This window comes from Calypte anna, chromosome 4B, assembly GCF_003957555.1.
Source record: "Calypte anna isolate BGI_N300 chromosome 4B, bCalAnn1_v1.p, whole genome shotgun sequence".
NCBI lineage: Eukaryota > Metazoa > Chordata > Aves > Apodiformes > Trochilidae > Calypte > Calypte anna.
Window position 1 is genome coordinate 17,241,884 of NC_044249.1, and position 17,122 is coordinate 17,259,005.

At 38.2% G+C, this 17,122-nt stretch overlaps 1 protein-coding gene across 1 annotated transcript in view; it reads right to left on the reverse strand.

Annotated features, from left to right (window-relative positions):
* Positions 1–1,730: 1,730 nt before the first annotated feature.
* The window catches only part of UVSSA (UV stimulated scaffold protein A), a 48,166-nt gene continuing 32,774 nt past the window's right edge, over positions 1,731–17,122 (reverse strand). Inside the window, exons 10-13 of the mRNA XM_008501852.2 lie at positions 14,301–14,484; positions 13,400–13,511; positions 8,573–8,756; positions 1,731–4,534 (exon numbers count right to left, since the gene is read on the reverse strand). Coding sequence (XP_008500074.1) covers positions 4,441–4,534; positions 8,573–8,756; positions 13,400–13,511; positions 14,301–14,484 — 574 coding nt within the window. The 3' untranslated portion in view covers positions 1,731–4,440. The remainder of the gene's footprint in view (positions 4,535–8,572; positions 8,757–13,399; positions 13,512–14,300; positions 14,485–17,122) is intronic.

Consider the following 17,122-nt stretch of genomic DNA (forward strand, 5'->3'; position numbering starts at 1 on the left):
TCCTCCCACCTCCCTTGCATTTAAGTCGCCTGTGGCTTGGATTCTCTCCTGAGATAGGACATGGAAGTGTTACCTCTTAGGATGAAAAGGGACCCAGAACTTTACCTTACCTGGACATACACTCCAGCATCATTACGTGCACCATCATCAAAAACCTCATTTCATTAAAAGGATGTGGTGGGTGTTAGAAAAGGTGTGAAAACCCATGCCAGATCAAACCTTCTCAAGTGCTCGTACAACTCTTTCCCTGGGTTGCCTTAGGCTTAAGCAAGAACTCAGGTCTAGGTGGGGAGGCCAGTGCAGCTCATGGCATGCTCAGATCCTCAGGGGCCCAGGAAACTCCAGCAGCTACTGGGCTGCAGTTCTGGGCTTAGGTGCCCTGACCTTTCTTGGCCAGTTTGCAGAGGGTCATTTTCTAGGCTGATTTGCTACAATCTCCTGTGAAGGCATTAATTTTTCCTTCAGAGCAGAATCACTTCAAAAGGCATGTTTTCAAATGCGCTCTTTTCCTAACTTAAGCACTGCTGTAACATCCAGATGTCTTTACCTTTTCTGATGTGTAACCTCCAGAGACATTAATATCACTTCCATGACTAAAATCATTAATGTATTATTAGTGCTGAGTGAGCTATGCACACAGCTGAACAAAAAGCCAGCTGTTTGCATGAGTGTTAGAGCCCACCAGATGGCTATCTCTGCTCAACGATTTTGATACATGCAGAACTGAGTTTTTGCTGGCTGGATTCCTGAGATTCAATACTTCTTGTTTCTGGGTAGAAGCTCCTTATGATCAAGAACACTGTTATCATCTGTTTCCACAGCCACTTGAAGCAGAACAGGTTTATTTTTTGTTTCTTTCAGAATAAATGTGTTGGTTTTTTTCCAATGATGTCCACAGTTTCATGTGGAAGGTTGTGTTGTCCATTAGAACTGCTTCCAAATCCTGTGTCTTTTGTCTTGCTTCCAAAAAATTTTACCACTGAAACAGCATTAATTACAAAAGGATGGCTTAGATGCACCAGCACAGCTCACTGCAGTTCAGTTACCTTCAGCTGTCTTTTGAGAAATACAGAATATTCAATTTGTAGTACACCTGTTCACCTGAACAACACCTAAAGGGCCAAATACTCCAAGGTGTTTAGGTACCTGTAAATAACGTGCAGTATCCTCAGTAAGTATGTTACAGTACCATTGCAAAGGGATTTGACTGAGTCATAAAGATGAAAACACACAGCAGAGATTATGTGAATGATCCTCGTATTTTTTTATTATATATATATATTTTTTTTTTTACCCAAAAGCCCTGAGAAAAGGAATAGAAAAGTTCCAGCAGAAACATCACCATAGGTTCAGTAATTAAGATGCTTGAAAAGTTGGCGAGCTCAGGGACCTCAAATGTGTAAAGTGCTGTAAGTAAAGTGATGCAGGAAGAGGTGTGATGTATCTAAAAGCAGACAGATTTATTTTGAACTTAAAATGATTTCTATTTAATGAAGGCAGGCTGGATCTTTGGAGATAGATGCCTTTTTTAAAATATTCCTCCAGCAGAGCAACAGAACATCCAGGAAAAGCATGAAACTCCCCAAATCCTCTGAATTATGTCTGACTTGGCCTAATGAGAATGCTTGAGTGATGTAAGAAACCATTTAATTAAATGATGCAATAATTGACATGAGAGGGGAAGCATGAGCTTCTCAAACACTGGGTGAGAGGAAGCTGCATGTGGGATAGGGGTCAGGCTACCAGAAAGGCAGTGCCAGAGAGGGTGTGTGCTTAACACACTGTGCTATGAAGAGTCAACAAACTTTCTTGCTCCAAGGCAGAAAGAGGAAGAAAAAAAAATCATATACAACCGGGTATATTCCTCACCTGACAAAGAAAGTTCTTGCAACAAAGCCAGAAAAAATGAAAAGAACAAGAGCTTTTCAAAAGGTCAGCACTAACTTGGCCCAAAGTCCACAGACCCAAGCCTGAATGAGCCATCTCCAAGTTACTTGCTGGGAAACCTTAATTCTGCAAATCCTCTTTGTGCATGAAAGGAGCCTTCTAGAAAAATCACCTTTTTGCATGCATCTGTGTTTTTTAAAGCAAGTGGGAGAGAAAAGAAATCACATGAGAGGATCAGGTTTAACTGGTGATCAGACACTCAAGTCCAGATAGGAAGTTTCAGCTGATAATTCTAGAACTGATGTGACTGAGTAGCATCACTTACTAAGCACACTTTTTTTCCTCTACCAGTTCCCTTTTTGGTCTTTTTTTTTTTTTTTTTTTTTTTTTTTTTTATAATATATAATTCATTTATTTATTTTTTTTTATTTTATATTTTTTATTTTACTACAGGCCCAAAACAGGAAGTCCATGGTGTAAAGTGCATCTACTGTTTGCTGGAAATTTTCTAACACTGACATCTCATGTTCACAGCAAAGAAGGGTTAGAGTGTCACTGCACAATATAAATTTCCCACTCTTTTACAGGGAGGAGAGAAAACATGAGGTGTTATAAATTAACACCTTCAGCCTGAGCAGGTTCAAGAATCTCTGGAAAAGTGGCACAATGACCTTTGTGGCACTTCTGAGTGGCAATCTCCAAGATGGAACAGTTTCATTTAGAATGTTCTGGGATCCCAGCATCCAATGATCTATATTACACTCAAATGTTTGCAGCTTGGTTTTTATTGGGTTTGGGTTTTGGGTTTTTTTTGTCTTTATCCATAAGAAAAAAATCAGTTTATCAGTCAGTTCAGCTGACCTGGGAGTGAACTTGGTTTGTCCCTGTCTACATTTTCACTTGAAGTCTTCACTACCAATTTAGAGCTAGACTGACAGCAGAAGTGGTTTTGCTTTCAAGTGCAGTAGATACCTCTTAAAATTCTGGCTTCTTATAGTTGGGTTTTTTTTTTGGTAATTTAGAAGTACATCTTCTAACAACATGTGTTGAAGAGGAAAATGTTTCTAAAAGGCAGAGCTCTTGCAAGATAAACTAGGAAGATTAAGCATTAATTGCTTTCTAAGCAGTACTTGTGGAAGTCAAAAGGTATTTGGGAAAACTGTAAATTGACTTTTGTCTGAGGAGGTCAGAAGCTACATTGAGGAGTTAAAATTTTCTCCTTTTCCAATTTTTACAGGCTCTCAATGCACGAGGTAACACCTCCAGCAGGTGAGTGACTAAGCCAGTGCTGTAGAGAATCCTTTTAAGTTTATATTCTGTATTGTATCAAAGACTTCCACAATTGACTTTGAAATTGATTTCAAAGTATCAAATACTTGATACTCTGGATTTCCTTCACCTAGAAAGCTGTATGAAACAGTGTAAGAGCACAAGTGATCAATGTTTGGTTCATTCTGCTGAAGATGTGACTATAGCCAGGCAAAGCAGGTTTGGGAGATGTGGTTAAGCACCAGCCAGTAACAAGAAACCACACTGGATCCAGCTGCTTGATCTCAGTATGCATGTTAGCCTTCTGGAGTTCGAAGAGTCCAAAAGCTTCTGTTAGTATCTTCATCCTGAGATGCACTCTCAGGCCTGAGTCTGAGGCAATTTTAACTGATTCAAGCCAGGCAGTTCACTAGTACAGTATGTCACTTCAATGCTTTTTCTTAAAACCTCACACTTTCACTCTGTGCTGGAGTTGTTTGGGTTGTTTTTTTTTTTCCTATCAGTTGAGCTGCAGCACTCTGAGTATCTTTACAAACTTTCACAACATGCTTTCCAGATGAAGTTCTGAAAGATACTGGGATACCATAATGGGAAGACAAGAAGCAGACCAGGATGACCTTTGTAATTTCAGCTTTCCCATCACCACAGCTCCCAGTTTTGAACCAGTTCCTGGATTTCAGTTTGAAATCAAACTGTGTTCCATTCATTACCTGAAGGCACCAGTTGATTGGGATTTTTTCAATGTGTACACGAGAGGTCCTTCAGAGGTCCTGCAGGAGGCATGGTGCTACTTGACCCACTGCACTTTCTAGAATAATAGGATGAGCAAATAATCCACCCCTGATAATCTCTTGTAGAAATCTAATTGTTTCTAATGTATCTTTTTTTCTGAAGGTGGAAGGATGTGGAAGTGGATGGAAACTACAACACACATGTTGGCAAAGGAGGTATAAGTTACATGAGTCCCTTAGGAAGGAAAAAAACCCCAAATCTGAACATTTTACCCCAAGTATGTACAAACAATAAAATATGCTCTACTTCATGTCAGTTTCAAATAATTCTCAACTTCTGTAAATGCATTCCATTCTATATCACCACATCTTGGGCAAAGTCATTATCAAATCAGTTCATTAATAAATAGGGTAAAATTGAAAGCAATTTTAAAAATTACCCTAGTAAAATGCACTTAGCACAGTATTTTAGTTTAAATATTAAGAGCTGTGATTAAGGTTCTGTGCAGTTGCACTCTCGTTAATCTTTTTTTACCCTTCATTTTATTACATGTTAATTCAGTGCATAGTTAAACTGGTTGGCAAACTTCTCATGTTTTCTTTGGTCCACTCGGTTCATTGCTTTCACCACCCGTTTCATAGCACCTCTGAAAGAGAAACAAAAAACAGTAAAAAGAGTTATGTTGATTCTACACAAGCTCAAAGAATGGTTATGAATGCTGGGGAAAAAAAATGAACTATGATTAATCACTACCAGGCTTTTGAACACTGCACTGATGAGGCTGAACAAATTTGTCTTGTTAACTAAATTAGCTGCAGCAATATAAATAGTTTAATTTAGCAATGATTTTATTAGAAGGAGTAAACAAATTAAAGTCTTTCAGTTAAATGGCCAGGCATTCCACCCTTCTAGCATTACTTCTGATAGTCACACTACCAAGTTGAAGTTTCAAAAGCACCTAACTGCTCATGGGTTAAAAATAGGTATCTAACAGGATCTAAAAAACCCTCAGAAAATATTATGAGATTATGAGAATGTTTTTGTGAGGCAAGGGCTTGATGTTCAGTTCACGGAACTATAACTCATTTAGCAACTTTCCTCTCACAGGGAAGCACAAACCCATTTCACCAGCTGTGGGCAGAGTAAGACCTGCTCACACCAGCACTATCCCCATTCCTGAGAAGCCACCAGTTAATTCACAAGCTTTAGTTTAGGAAGACACCAGAAACTGTCACAAATCTCTATGCATGTGTGAAGTGGAAGGGGATCTCTGCTACCTCAGGATGGGCAAGCATTTGAGCCCTCTGCAGTGCCTGCTATGCTTGAAGATGGCTCTGGAGTGTTCTTCTGATTCAAAAAGGAAATAAAGGAATGAATTTTGGAGCTCTTGAGCTTTCTGGTGCCTAAATCTGATGAGGGTTTGCCCCCCCCATTACTGGTCTTTATTTGCTGCTGATGTTTTTTCCCAGAAAAGATGGTGCCCAGAGATTTCTCTTTTTTTCAGAGTAATTGTTATGCTACAGAACTGGGTGAATGAACACACTTTCACTTTTTCCCCCCACAAACATTTTAGCAAAGATCACTCAGCTGAGATGTTGAGGAAAATGATGCCCAGACAGTATGTATAGGAGCTGAAGATTCTCATGGAAGGCACAGAGAGAGCAGGCCTATACATTATTTACCTGGTAAGGCACAGAAATGGCTTCACAATTCAGGAGGGGTAAGAAAGCAGAAGAAAGGCAGGGGCATAGGTCAAGATGATGCTCAAGATGTTGCATACATCTCCCCCAAAGAAATCTGTATTGGGTGTGGTGCACAGCTGAGTACATCTTGCCTAGGGAATTTTGTTCTTCACTGGATCCTGGAGTTGCCATTTTTATTGGTTACTTCAGCTCAGAAATCTGAGGCTGGTATTTGCAGGTGTGTTCAGATGTCATCCTGCCTCTTTTGATGAAGGAGGACATTATCTGGGTGCCCCCTCCAAAATAAGGGTTGGACTCGATAATTTCTGAGGTCCCTTCCAACCCAGCCAATTCTATGATTCTATTTCCTAACACATCTCTGTAAAGACCTGAGCACTGCCAACATGGGAGGCATACCACCTTAGGCCTTGGTTTGAGGGACTGTGTCCCATACAGGAACATGCACCAACTGATGTCTCTGTTGATTTCTACATCAGAAACACAGCTGGCAAATTCCATCACATGAAGCTGATGGTTTCAAGTCTAGTGCTGTTAGACCCCACATTGTCACAGTCAGCCTTTATCACTTCTGAAGATGCTGCAGGCTGTGCAATAAAATGAAGACAAGACATCCCCCTGATAGTGTGCAGCAGCCTTTTCCAGGATCAGGCCCTACACACTATTCCATCCCCACTTCTGTGCTTATATCTCAGAGCCAAGTTGGCTTTTGTTTTACCTAACTCTGTAGTGCTCTCTGTAATGGTTTCATTTCAAAAGCTATTTTGAAACATCTGAAAACAGGATACTTCTTAATAATATTCCTAAATGGGGGGATTAAAGATTTTCTCTGCAGCAACTGTAATGAAAACCAACATTCTGAAAAAACACCTTGGAAGAGGTATACTTTTAGCAAAATTCTGCCAATAAAGTTATCAGAGTAAGGAAAATGTGGTCATGGTTTTGCACTTCAAATATTGCCTAATTGGTAGGAGAAAAGTGAGCCTTTAGCAGTGCAGAGTGGCCTTGACACTTTCATGTCATGTAGGTTTTACATTAGCACCACTGGATTGTGTGATACTGTAAATGAAATGAGATCCCACTTTGATGATCTGTGTGCAATTTCACTTAACTTTATTGGCAGACTAGAGCCTGGGTTTATCACCTATACATTTCAAGTAATTTGGGGTTGTTAGAAGGAGCCAAGGTTATCATCTTGTTTAGTGCTGCAAAGCATGAAACCTATTAAAACATGACAGGTTTGATTCCCTATGCCTGGCACTAACACACACTCAAAATCATTAGTACAAACCATAGTAAACCAAAACCAGCTTTAAATTTTTTTTGTTAAAAGCCTACATGAAATTCTGCTTGTTAGAACTGTATGTCTCTGACTTCTAGCTAAGATCAGGTAACATGAGAATTTCACAGAAAATGTGCTATTTCTGTATCCAAAAGCAATGTGGATTTGGCTTTGTTATTATAAGCTTGGCACCAGAAAAGGGAAAACAGAGTTTAAACAAATACTGTGCCTTGGATGTTGTTCAACTCATCCAGTATGTTTAGGGAAGAACACACCATTAATGATTTTATAATAATTATTTTTTCTTTTTTGATTTGACAGCTTGACACTTTTCACTTCCCTTTGACTGCTTAATTTTTGCCACGTGAAACTCCTTAAGTAGCTGCAGCTGCTTCCCATTTGATAAAGACCAGATGATGCTTAGGCAAATCTATGTTGCAGCTACATCTAACCAAGCACAGATGTTTCAGAAATGCCATAACACAGCAGACACAAGGACTTACTCTATGTTCTAAAACCCACTCAGCTTGGTGGGTTGGCAGGCTCTCACTTCCACCTGTGCCCCCTCTAAAATCAACTCATATATTTCTACATAAGTCATGGACACACCTTTGTGTGACATGTTTCAATGGCAAAGCAACCCAAATAGCTTCTTCTTGAGCTAAATGTAGGCCAAGAGCTGCTTTTTGTACATGTGCTGGGAGGAAACAGAGAGACACAGAAACAGCACAGGTCTGTGGTACAGTGAAACAGAGAATCATGGAATCATTTTGCTTGGAAAAGACCTTTAAGATCACCAAGGCCAAGTGTTAACCTAGCACTGCCAAGTCCACCACTACATAACAGTGAAAGATATAATAGAGATAAGAATAATCTCCAAAATCTTACACTGCAGTAGGTTCCAGCCCTTGTACTTCCAAAAGACATCAGGGGTTAAATGAATAAGGACCATAACATAAGGATCCAAATAGTTTTGTGAACAAATTGAATGCATTCTCAGTAAAGGAAGAGAGAAATGCAATGTCAGAGTGCCACTGAGTAGTAGTACACAGGAAGGGATCACTCTGGGCCCATCCTGGATTGTAAGACACTGCATCAGACCCAGCCAGCAACTCAGTGTACCCAGGAGTCAGAGAAAATACCCAGGAAGCCTGAGCAGGAGTTGAAAGTTTGGCAAGTTTGGTCTCTGAGCACACACCAGAGGATCAGGAGCAATTGTCAAGGCTCTGCTACGTGCCAAAAGCCAAGAGTTTTTGACAGGTGCTTTTATTAACTGAAGTTCAGCTCAGGACATCCCACCTTGGGCTTTCCAAAGAAAAAATTTCATTTTCACTCCATCTACACTACCACAATGTGTCTGATGCTGTAAGCTGTGTCAAACTGGATACAATTTTCTATCTGTATCCAGTAGTTTGTATACATAAAGTAGCAACTGTCTGATCATCCAGAGAAGCCAGGACAGCAATAAATGGATTTTTAAAAAAAAAGGATGAAAAAATCTTTCATAGGGAAGTTTTGCATATTAGCTGAAAATCAATTAACCTTGTTCCTTTTTACCTTACGGAGATATGGAAGATATTCCTGCTTTGCAGTTAGCAAAGAAAGTTATTTAGTAAATTCATCTTCATACAGAAACAGAAAATACCATTGAAAACAAGAGGAACAGCAATTTAACAGGCTTTAGAGAACATAAGCATCTTACTTATCAAATACTTTCTTCTCAAGTCGGGAACGAGAAGTGTTAGCCTGCTGCTTCAGGTCTGTCAGGTTTGGGTATTTTGTCTTCTTCCCTTTCTTTTTTTCTCCTTTTCTATTATTTTTAGATGAACCAAGATCTATTCCTGTAGCTGCTTCAATTTCTCTCATGAATTCTGGATCTCGCCACTCTGTTCAAAAGAAAAGACACACACTTTGAAAGTCCAAACCCAGGAAGAATTTGCAGTCTCCTAAGGTACTGTTTTTTGTCACCACTAGGTGAAGGCAGTCAATTCACTGTATGTTGCATACACAAAGGAAGAGGAAGATAAAGTAGATATCCTAAATGACAGATATGATAAAAAAGCTCTGCCAGTCTGGGATTAGTATCTATTATTAGCTGCTGTGGATAAAACTGGTTTGTAGGGAGACTTAAGTCAAGTTTTTGCAGCAGCAGAGTAGCAAAATTCCAAGGAAACTATTACATGCAGGAAAGATGATATAAAATGCAGTTATTATTATTAAAAAATTTAGCAAAATGCCAGCAAGGTGCCTGAGTGGAAATGACAACATTATAACATTTCTGCATCAAATAATATTTACTTCCAAACATGCAACTGGTGTCTGACACCTAAAGAGCATTCTCAAACAAGACAACATGACCTTGTTGCTCTAGCCTAATTTTGCATCTGAAAAGTATATTACCTTTGAATTATTCCCTAAGTCATCAGTTCCATTATCTAAATCAAGTTTCTTCTCTTGACAACAGCACAAGAATTATTTAACGTAATAAAAATCTTGGTTCACAGTTTTATCAAAACATGCTTCATAATTTAACCACACCAAATGGCTTCTTACCACAGATGCCACCATGGAAAAAAGTATGAACAATTTAGCCTGTAAACTCTTTGAGGAAGCAGTGATCCTTCACCTTTATTTTAAAGTTTTACATATCAGAACAAGGTAAAATAGTACAAAGTAGAACATAAAAATGTGCCTAGAGGATGAATATCTTCAAGAGGAATTTTAGAAAAACAGCATTGCATTATAAAGACTTTGAGCATATGAGTTGGATAAAAATGTAGCAAGTATCACTTCAAAGAGTAACATGGCCCAAACTTTGCATAATGTCAGAATTCCATATTTTAACAGTGAGTAACTGCCAGCTCTTTGCCATATATGTTCCCATACATTGGTTAGCCTTTGTTGCCTGCAGAAATTCCAACACCAAATGCCTACAACCCTTAAACATAAATGTAGATACACAGAAATAAACAGTTCTAAATAACTGCACAGTTTCACTTGTGTACCAATAAGGTCACTGAGGGTGACAAATATAGAATCATACAACAGGTTGAGTTGGAAGGGACCTTCAAGATCATCTGAGTTGGTCTAAGCCCCATTCAACCTGGTCCTGAACACTTCCAGGGATGGGGCATCCACAACTTCTCTGGGCAATCTGGTAACAACATTTCACAAAGGTTAGAGGCACTGGGCTCACTGGTGTTTAGGAATACCAGAGCAATTTTCCAAGGAAAGGTTAGATCTAACCTGCTATCACAAATGAAAGCAAGAACTGACCAAAATCCAACACACCCAAAAGGATGAGCAAAATGAAGCTGTGCAAGAACTGAGCAGAAGTATAGAGGGAGAAAATAGAACCCACATAGCTGATAGATCATAAGACCTCACAGACTTGATTTTTTATATATATAAGTGAAGGAATACAGAACAGCACAATTCAGACACAGGAACGATTAATCCAAGATTAAGGAAAACTGTCTAAACAGTTTATCTCCCAGTAATAAGAAGGCGTCACAGTTTAGGAACCCAGTGAATGGAGCAATTGTTTAAACACACCGAAAAAATGCTGGCATCCAGTAGAGATGAAATGAGCATTTGAGTAAAATGAAGGAGCAATTTAAAAGCCTTTGAGAAAAATCAATAGAATGCCAGGGAAGAGCAGCCTTTTTGAGCATTGATGGGCCCCTAAAGCTCTTCATACATTGTTACTGAGTTTAGCAGCAGGGAAAAGAAAATTACACAGTTTGCAAGGGTAGGCGGGAATCAATAGTGTAGTTAGGAAAGAGATGCTATTTCACATCTGAGTGGCCAGGGGCCTCCCTTCACCAGCCTGTCCTGATACCTGTGTGTTAACAAGTCACTAAGGGCTGAAAAACCAGATACTCTTCAGGGTTGACACAAAAAATAGGCACTTAATTTGCTCCTGTGTGTGAACTATTGGAAAAGGATGAACACTGCAGATTAGTAGGTCAGGGTAATCCCACCTGATTCATTGTTTCAGGACCAAAGCGCCCAAAGCACCATTTTGTGGACATTAGCTACAGTTTAAAGTTTTAAACTAAGTTTAAAAATTCTCTGTAGCAACAACCTTGTCAAAACATAGTCCTTATCACATAAACTGTGGTGTACTTTTGCCTGATTGTTTTCCCCTAAAACCACACAATGATGAAAATGAACCTACCATCCAGTAGGGAAGGAGATGTAGGAAGAATCTGGGTGCAATTTTAGCTGTGCAACTGAACCCTACATTTTAATGTTTGCCATTTTTCATATGTCATCATTGGCAAATGATGTTCTCAATTATAAGGCCAAAGCACACACTGTACAGAGTGGGGGGTTGCCACTTTTATATTTATCACTTTTATATATTTTATATTATATAAAAATTATATTATATATATTTTTATATATATGTCACTGCTGAGACTTGCTTTGAGTCCTCTGTAAAAAAAAAAAAAAAAAGCCAAACCAGCCACATCTCCCAAAATAAAGACCATTTTATAAAGTTGATGAAAATATTGTAATACAATACAAAAATATCAAGGCAACAAAAAGCAGTGGATAAAAGTATTTAGTGACATCTGGTATATGTCTGGCTTTAGAAACCTGTAAGGTTTTGTCCAATAAATTAAGTGCCATAGCTTGTTCAGTATCTCCCCTGCCAGATGGGATGGACTTTTGTATGACATCTCAGCTTAACAAGGGCACTCAATAATGCCACACAGCAATGTCAACACTGGTTTGGGACTAACACACACATCCTGGTGGGCCAGAGGTGAGAAGCCTCTAACAACACTGCACTGACACTGTAATAAAAATAAATATTATGTCTAGCCTCCAGCAATGGCAATTTCACTGGGGAAAAAAAAAAATCAATATTTTTTCAGTCAAGTGATTTTTATAGCACAGTATTAGTTTCTAGTTTGAAACTTGTCCCTCAAGAACACCTACCAGCTTAATCTGCCAGTTTTACTCTGCCATAACTAAGTTGGGAACTTGCCTTTTTAGCACAGTATCTACACCCCTGGCCTGGTTTCTCACTGTGACAATGCAACTGTGCCCCTGCTGTTGGCAGGATGCCAGCTTAGAGCACCTTCCTCTGTCTGAACAAGGATGGAAACCACCTGCAAATGCAGCACTTCTTGACTCATGCAAGCACCAGAAGGTGTTTGGCAACTGCTGCATTTAGTGTGGTTCTGGTAATTGCCAAGCACAGTCAGTCAAGTGTGGCTAAATCAGTATTCATGGAAGCTGGGTGGGTCAGTTGGATGTTTATATGCAAGTTCATCTGACACAGACCTTTTTGGACAACAAATCAACAACTGTTTCTTGTGTTCTGAAGAGCAAAATATTGTATGTAACTGTGAAACTGGTGAAAAATTGAGTCAGTCAGATCTTAAGAGAGAACTAACTCCTTAAGGGGAGTATACTGCAGGATATCTAATGATGAAGCCTATGAATTAGTTTAATTAGAAGGCAGAATATTCATCTAGAATAAATAGCTTAAAACAGAGAAAACTCAGAGCTGATGGAGGAAGGCAGATTAAATAAAAGCTCTGAAAACAAATCTGTCCCCTTTAATGATACACTCTGTCTTTGTTGGATAGATCCCTCTTTTGTATCTTCTTCCAGTGGCTTCCTGGTTGCTGACCCCCCAACACCACACTATGAACATCTCTCTTGTCCATCACTAATGAGGTTGAGTTATTTGCAAAAAAACCCCACTCTGGCAGTGCTTGTGGTAACACAGCAATCCTAATACTCATATCCTTACATTAACTAAATCACAACTGTTACAGACCAACAAGATTAGATGACTTCTGTGCAGAAGCATGGGAACTGTGGAGCATTTCCCAGGAAAGAGGTTTAATTGTCCTTAATAAATATACTCCTTCAGATAAAGGCTATAACTCATCTGTCTGAGGAACAGTAAGATCATTATAATAAGTACTGGAAATTAAGAACAAATGCAGTGTTAACCTTATTCTCTCTATACCTGCATCCATACTTGCCACAGCCAAGAATCACTGTAATCATCTGCAAATTAAAATCATCAGGAATTTAAATGAAAGAACGGGGCTAGGAGCAAAACAAGAATATGGTTGGGTTCTGTCAAGCTCAGCCTGTTCCTTCAGCAACAAGAGAACAGGCTCTCTTCCTCCATCCAGCCTGCTTCATTTCTTGTCCAACTGTAAACTGAGGCTGTTGTCCAACCTGTATCTACACTGTATCTATATACAGATACAAGATATACAGCATATAGATACACTGTAGATACAGCACAGATGCAATACAGATAACATGTAAATGCAAAATCTTGTGGATGAAATGTATAGAATATATAGAGCCAATGCTGGTACACCATGATATCATTTAGATTGTAAATAGGTGTTGTAGACAGTGTAATTATTGTATGCAATATACACATATAAAACAAAGGTATTACCCTTACATTTAAAGCTTATCTCCCACCTCTGCCTAATATTCTTACTTTACTTTTTTTTTTTAAAGCTGTTTTGCAGACACAAACCTGGCTGAGCTGCTTGCTTCTCAAACCTCATCTTTTCTTCTCTGGCTCTGTCCTCTGGATGAACAGGAATCCCACATTCATCTCGAGGAATTATCTTCCCATGGAAAGGGCACTGCAGAAAGCAAAGAAAAAAAGGAAGGTAAAAACGTTTGAACTGGGGGAAAATACCTACATATTATTCAATGAAACTTTACACTTGATCCCCAACCCCCCCTTCAGGGTCCCATAACCATCATGTCTCAGAGAAATAAGCTCTTTGTGATATCTATACTCAATTCCAAGAGGCCAGGTAGCACCATCCTGTCAAGTGTGGAACCAGGGCACCAATCCTGTGCTGTATTTTGGTGTTTATGTTATATCCCTATCCTGTAAGAATCCCATTTAAACTATTTCAGTGCATTCAGATCCTCCAGTCCCAGGCAGGATAGAAAGAACAAAATATTTAAGCAAGGTACATATGCTCAATAGGGCTCATAATTTGAGGCTGTGTAGAAATTAAGTTTTCATAAAACCTAATCTATAAACAAAGTCTCTTCACCCCTCAAATGGCCACATTTCTAAAACCAGTAAATATAAAATATACCTCTAAATGGGGGAAACTTTTTGACAAACAACTGCATCTGCTTCACTGTCAGGTACTCAAATGTCACAGTAATTAATACAATCTCAACACCTGTGATAAATGCCAAAAGTATTTGAGACTTATTTAAATGTTTACAGCTTCCTTACAGAAAGGATAATTCTTATATGAAGCACTTATCAACAGCAAACTTCCCAGATAAAATTTTCTTTCACTGCCTTGAGCTATAGTTAGAATGTGAAATAAACTTTTATGGAGATGTTTTAATGAGATCTTTTCCACAGAGCACATGTCTTGAGAGTTGTGTTCCTTGGTGCCCACCTTAATCCGATCTTGTCTTTCACACAGACTCCCATCTGGCATTGGTGCTCGACATTTATGTTTGACTGGTTCAAACTTGCCAGCAAATGTTATATATCTAGTTTTTAACATTTCAGTTATTTCTTGATTTTCCACCTCTTCTTCTACTTGACAGGGTGCCCAAAACCGATGCTCAGAGGGAGATCTGTGAAAACAATGAATGAAATTTAATAAGGAAGTTGTAAGGAAGCACACAAAGATAGCAGTACCATCCATGCTAAACATTCATCTTTACTTCAAAAGGAAGAGAAAGTATTGAATTAGAAAAACCTGGGAAACTACCATCCTTTCTTATGACTCTTATATTATGATTATGATTTTAAAACATCACCAAACCCCATCTAGTGTTAACTTCTTGTTTAACCTGCTAACCTATTATTTGTGATCTGACATTCAGAGGCAGTTATCTGATATCCAGTTCCAACGAGTAACTTTGTGAGATTCTATTGTTAAACATTCATCATAACAAAATACTTCTATGATTAAACATAGGGAGGAAACAGTTTGATCTTAACTTGTCTGATCTTATTCCTGGTAGCTGTACTCCTGCAGCAGCAGAGAAGCAGAAGCTGAAATCAGAGTATGTTGCAACATACTTGGACCAAGAGAGCAAACAATCAGCTGAGCCTTACAGAAAATCTTTGAGGTTCTCCTATGGAGATAAAGGCAAAAGAATTCTCATGGAGGCTGGTTCAACATATTACTATGTTTCCACAATTTTTGGTTAAAGAAAAAAAAAATTACAATTCTGTATACTAAAGCCTAAACAAAAAAAGGTCTAAGAGTCTTTATAATACACTAATAGGACTTTAGTCAGAAGTTTGGATGGTACAGTATTTCCACTTCAAAAATTATGTGGCTATATCATACAATAGACAGTAAATAAAAGATTGAAATAAATTTCTTATTTGCTAAGTTTTAATACAATCTTGAAAACAAGACTGACTGCTAGCTCTGTGTTATCAACCTTACAGACATAAGAAGGAGACAGCATTCCTAAAAAGATACCATGAAGGATTTAATTGTTCAAAGTAGTCTTACAGAATCTTTTAGTAAAATTCTCATGTCCCTTGGTGGTCTGAACTCCCCTCCTTCTCTAAATTATCCAAGTACAGTTACATAAGGATGAAGAAGCATTTAACAGTTGTGTGCCAACCTTTCCAATTAGGGAAAAAGTTGTACTTCAATGTTTTGACTTCCCCCCAATAAAAAAATCTGCACTGAACAAATCTCAAGGAAGACTAAAGCTATGTTTTATTCCATACAGCATTGATTTTTGAATTAGACTTAAAATAGCTGAACTCCTGCATAGATATTTATAAATATTCTTGTTAACTGCAAGCACATAAATTATTTTCTCTCAACATTAATTACAAAGAGGTGAGAAAAGAGCAAAACAGTGCCTAACCCTGAAGTTTTCTGACTCCCTGTTGTTGTAATTTAAGCAATGCTTTTAAAAAGTAGATGATGCATGTGACAAAATTTTTTTGGAAGGAGGTTCAGAAGAGGAACAGATAATCAACTAGAAGATGATCTAGACCAATAATGGAAATTACACAGCAATATATTAGAAAGAATAAAAGACAAGTAATGGTTAAATGAAATCTAAACCAAAGTCCAGCTCCTGGAGGTATGTCACACCCTTTCAACAAATTTATGTCAACTTTGTTCCTAAAAATGATGGGAAGCTTATCAAAAGCTTGAATACATATAAATTCTAAACCCAGTATGATGCATACAGAGGTTCTGGAGCAAATGCTTAATGAGTTAATTAAAATATCCAACTCATAGTAAAAAAAGTTCTGCACCACCTAGTTTACTCTGATCCTAAGAGTAAGCTAATTCAATTCAATTCAATTCAAGGAGGAGTGTAGATGAATTGGGAAAGCCCCTGCTATCCACAGTAGTAGGTTAAGCTGGAATAGCAGTCTCTACACAGTATGACACTGTGCAGTATTTCCCCCTTCCCTTTGACCCCCCAAAAGTACTACTACAGCTTTATAAACTCATTTTAAGAGTTTTTAACATAGCTTAGTGAGTCGTGTGAATGAAGGCAGAAGTGGGGAAAATTATTTGGCCCAAACTTTTTTAATATTTTAAACAAAACTTCAGAAATTCATCTTCCTGGTAGCTACATTCTTACTATCAAAATATTAATTTATCATAAATGTTGTAATTAAGTGTAGTGTTAAATAGGTGAAGGGGAAAGACTTTTCCATGTCAGATTTTGGAAATTAAAACACCACATATGTTCCATATGTATTGTCTATTTTTGGGGTTTGCTTTTTTTCCCAAGGCAGCTTATGTGTGCATATTGAAAAGTTAAACAACTACTTTAATTTTTTTCAATAAATCTATTGTATACTCAGGGGTCAGTGCTATTGTGTGTGCAGAGTTACTTAAATTATCTTTAGTTAGATTGGCATATCTGTAGTTATAGACTATAAGGTGAAGAAAGTGTGCCCTCTATTTTATTGGAAAGCATAAAAATAAAACAGTACAGCACAAGGGAGACAGGCAGTGAAATATGCTTTTGATTTCATTATGACTTGAATAGCTCATCTGCAATGTAAAGTAAAGCCTTACTACCTTTTTGGCATTATCACAGACAAATGCTTCCAAAACCCTGCTGAAAATCTTAACCATTTTATAGGCTTTGAAGAACCTGCACCACACAAGACAGAAGCTGAAGCTGGGAGTGCCTGTGGTAAAGCACTGGTATGTATCAAATGTCACTGATTTTCAGCAATTTCAAACATATTCTGCAGTTTGGTACAGGGATC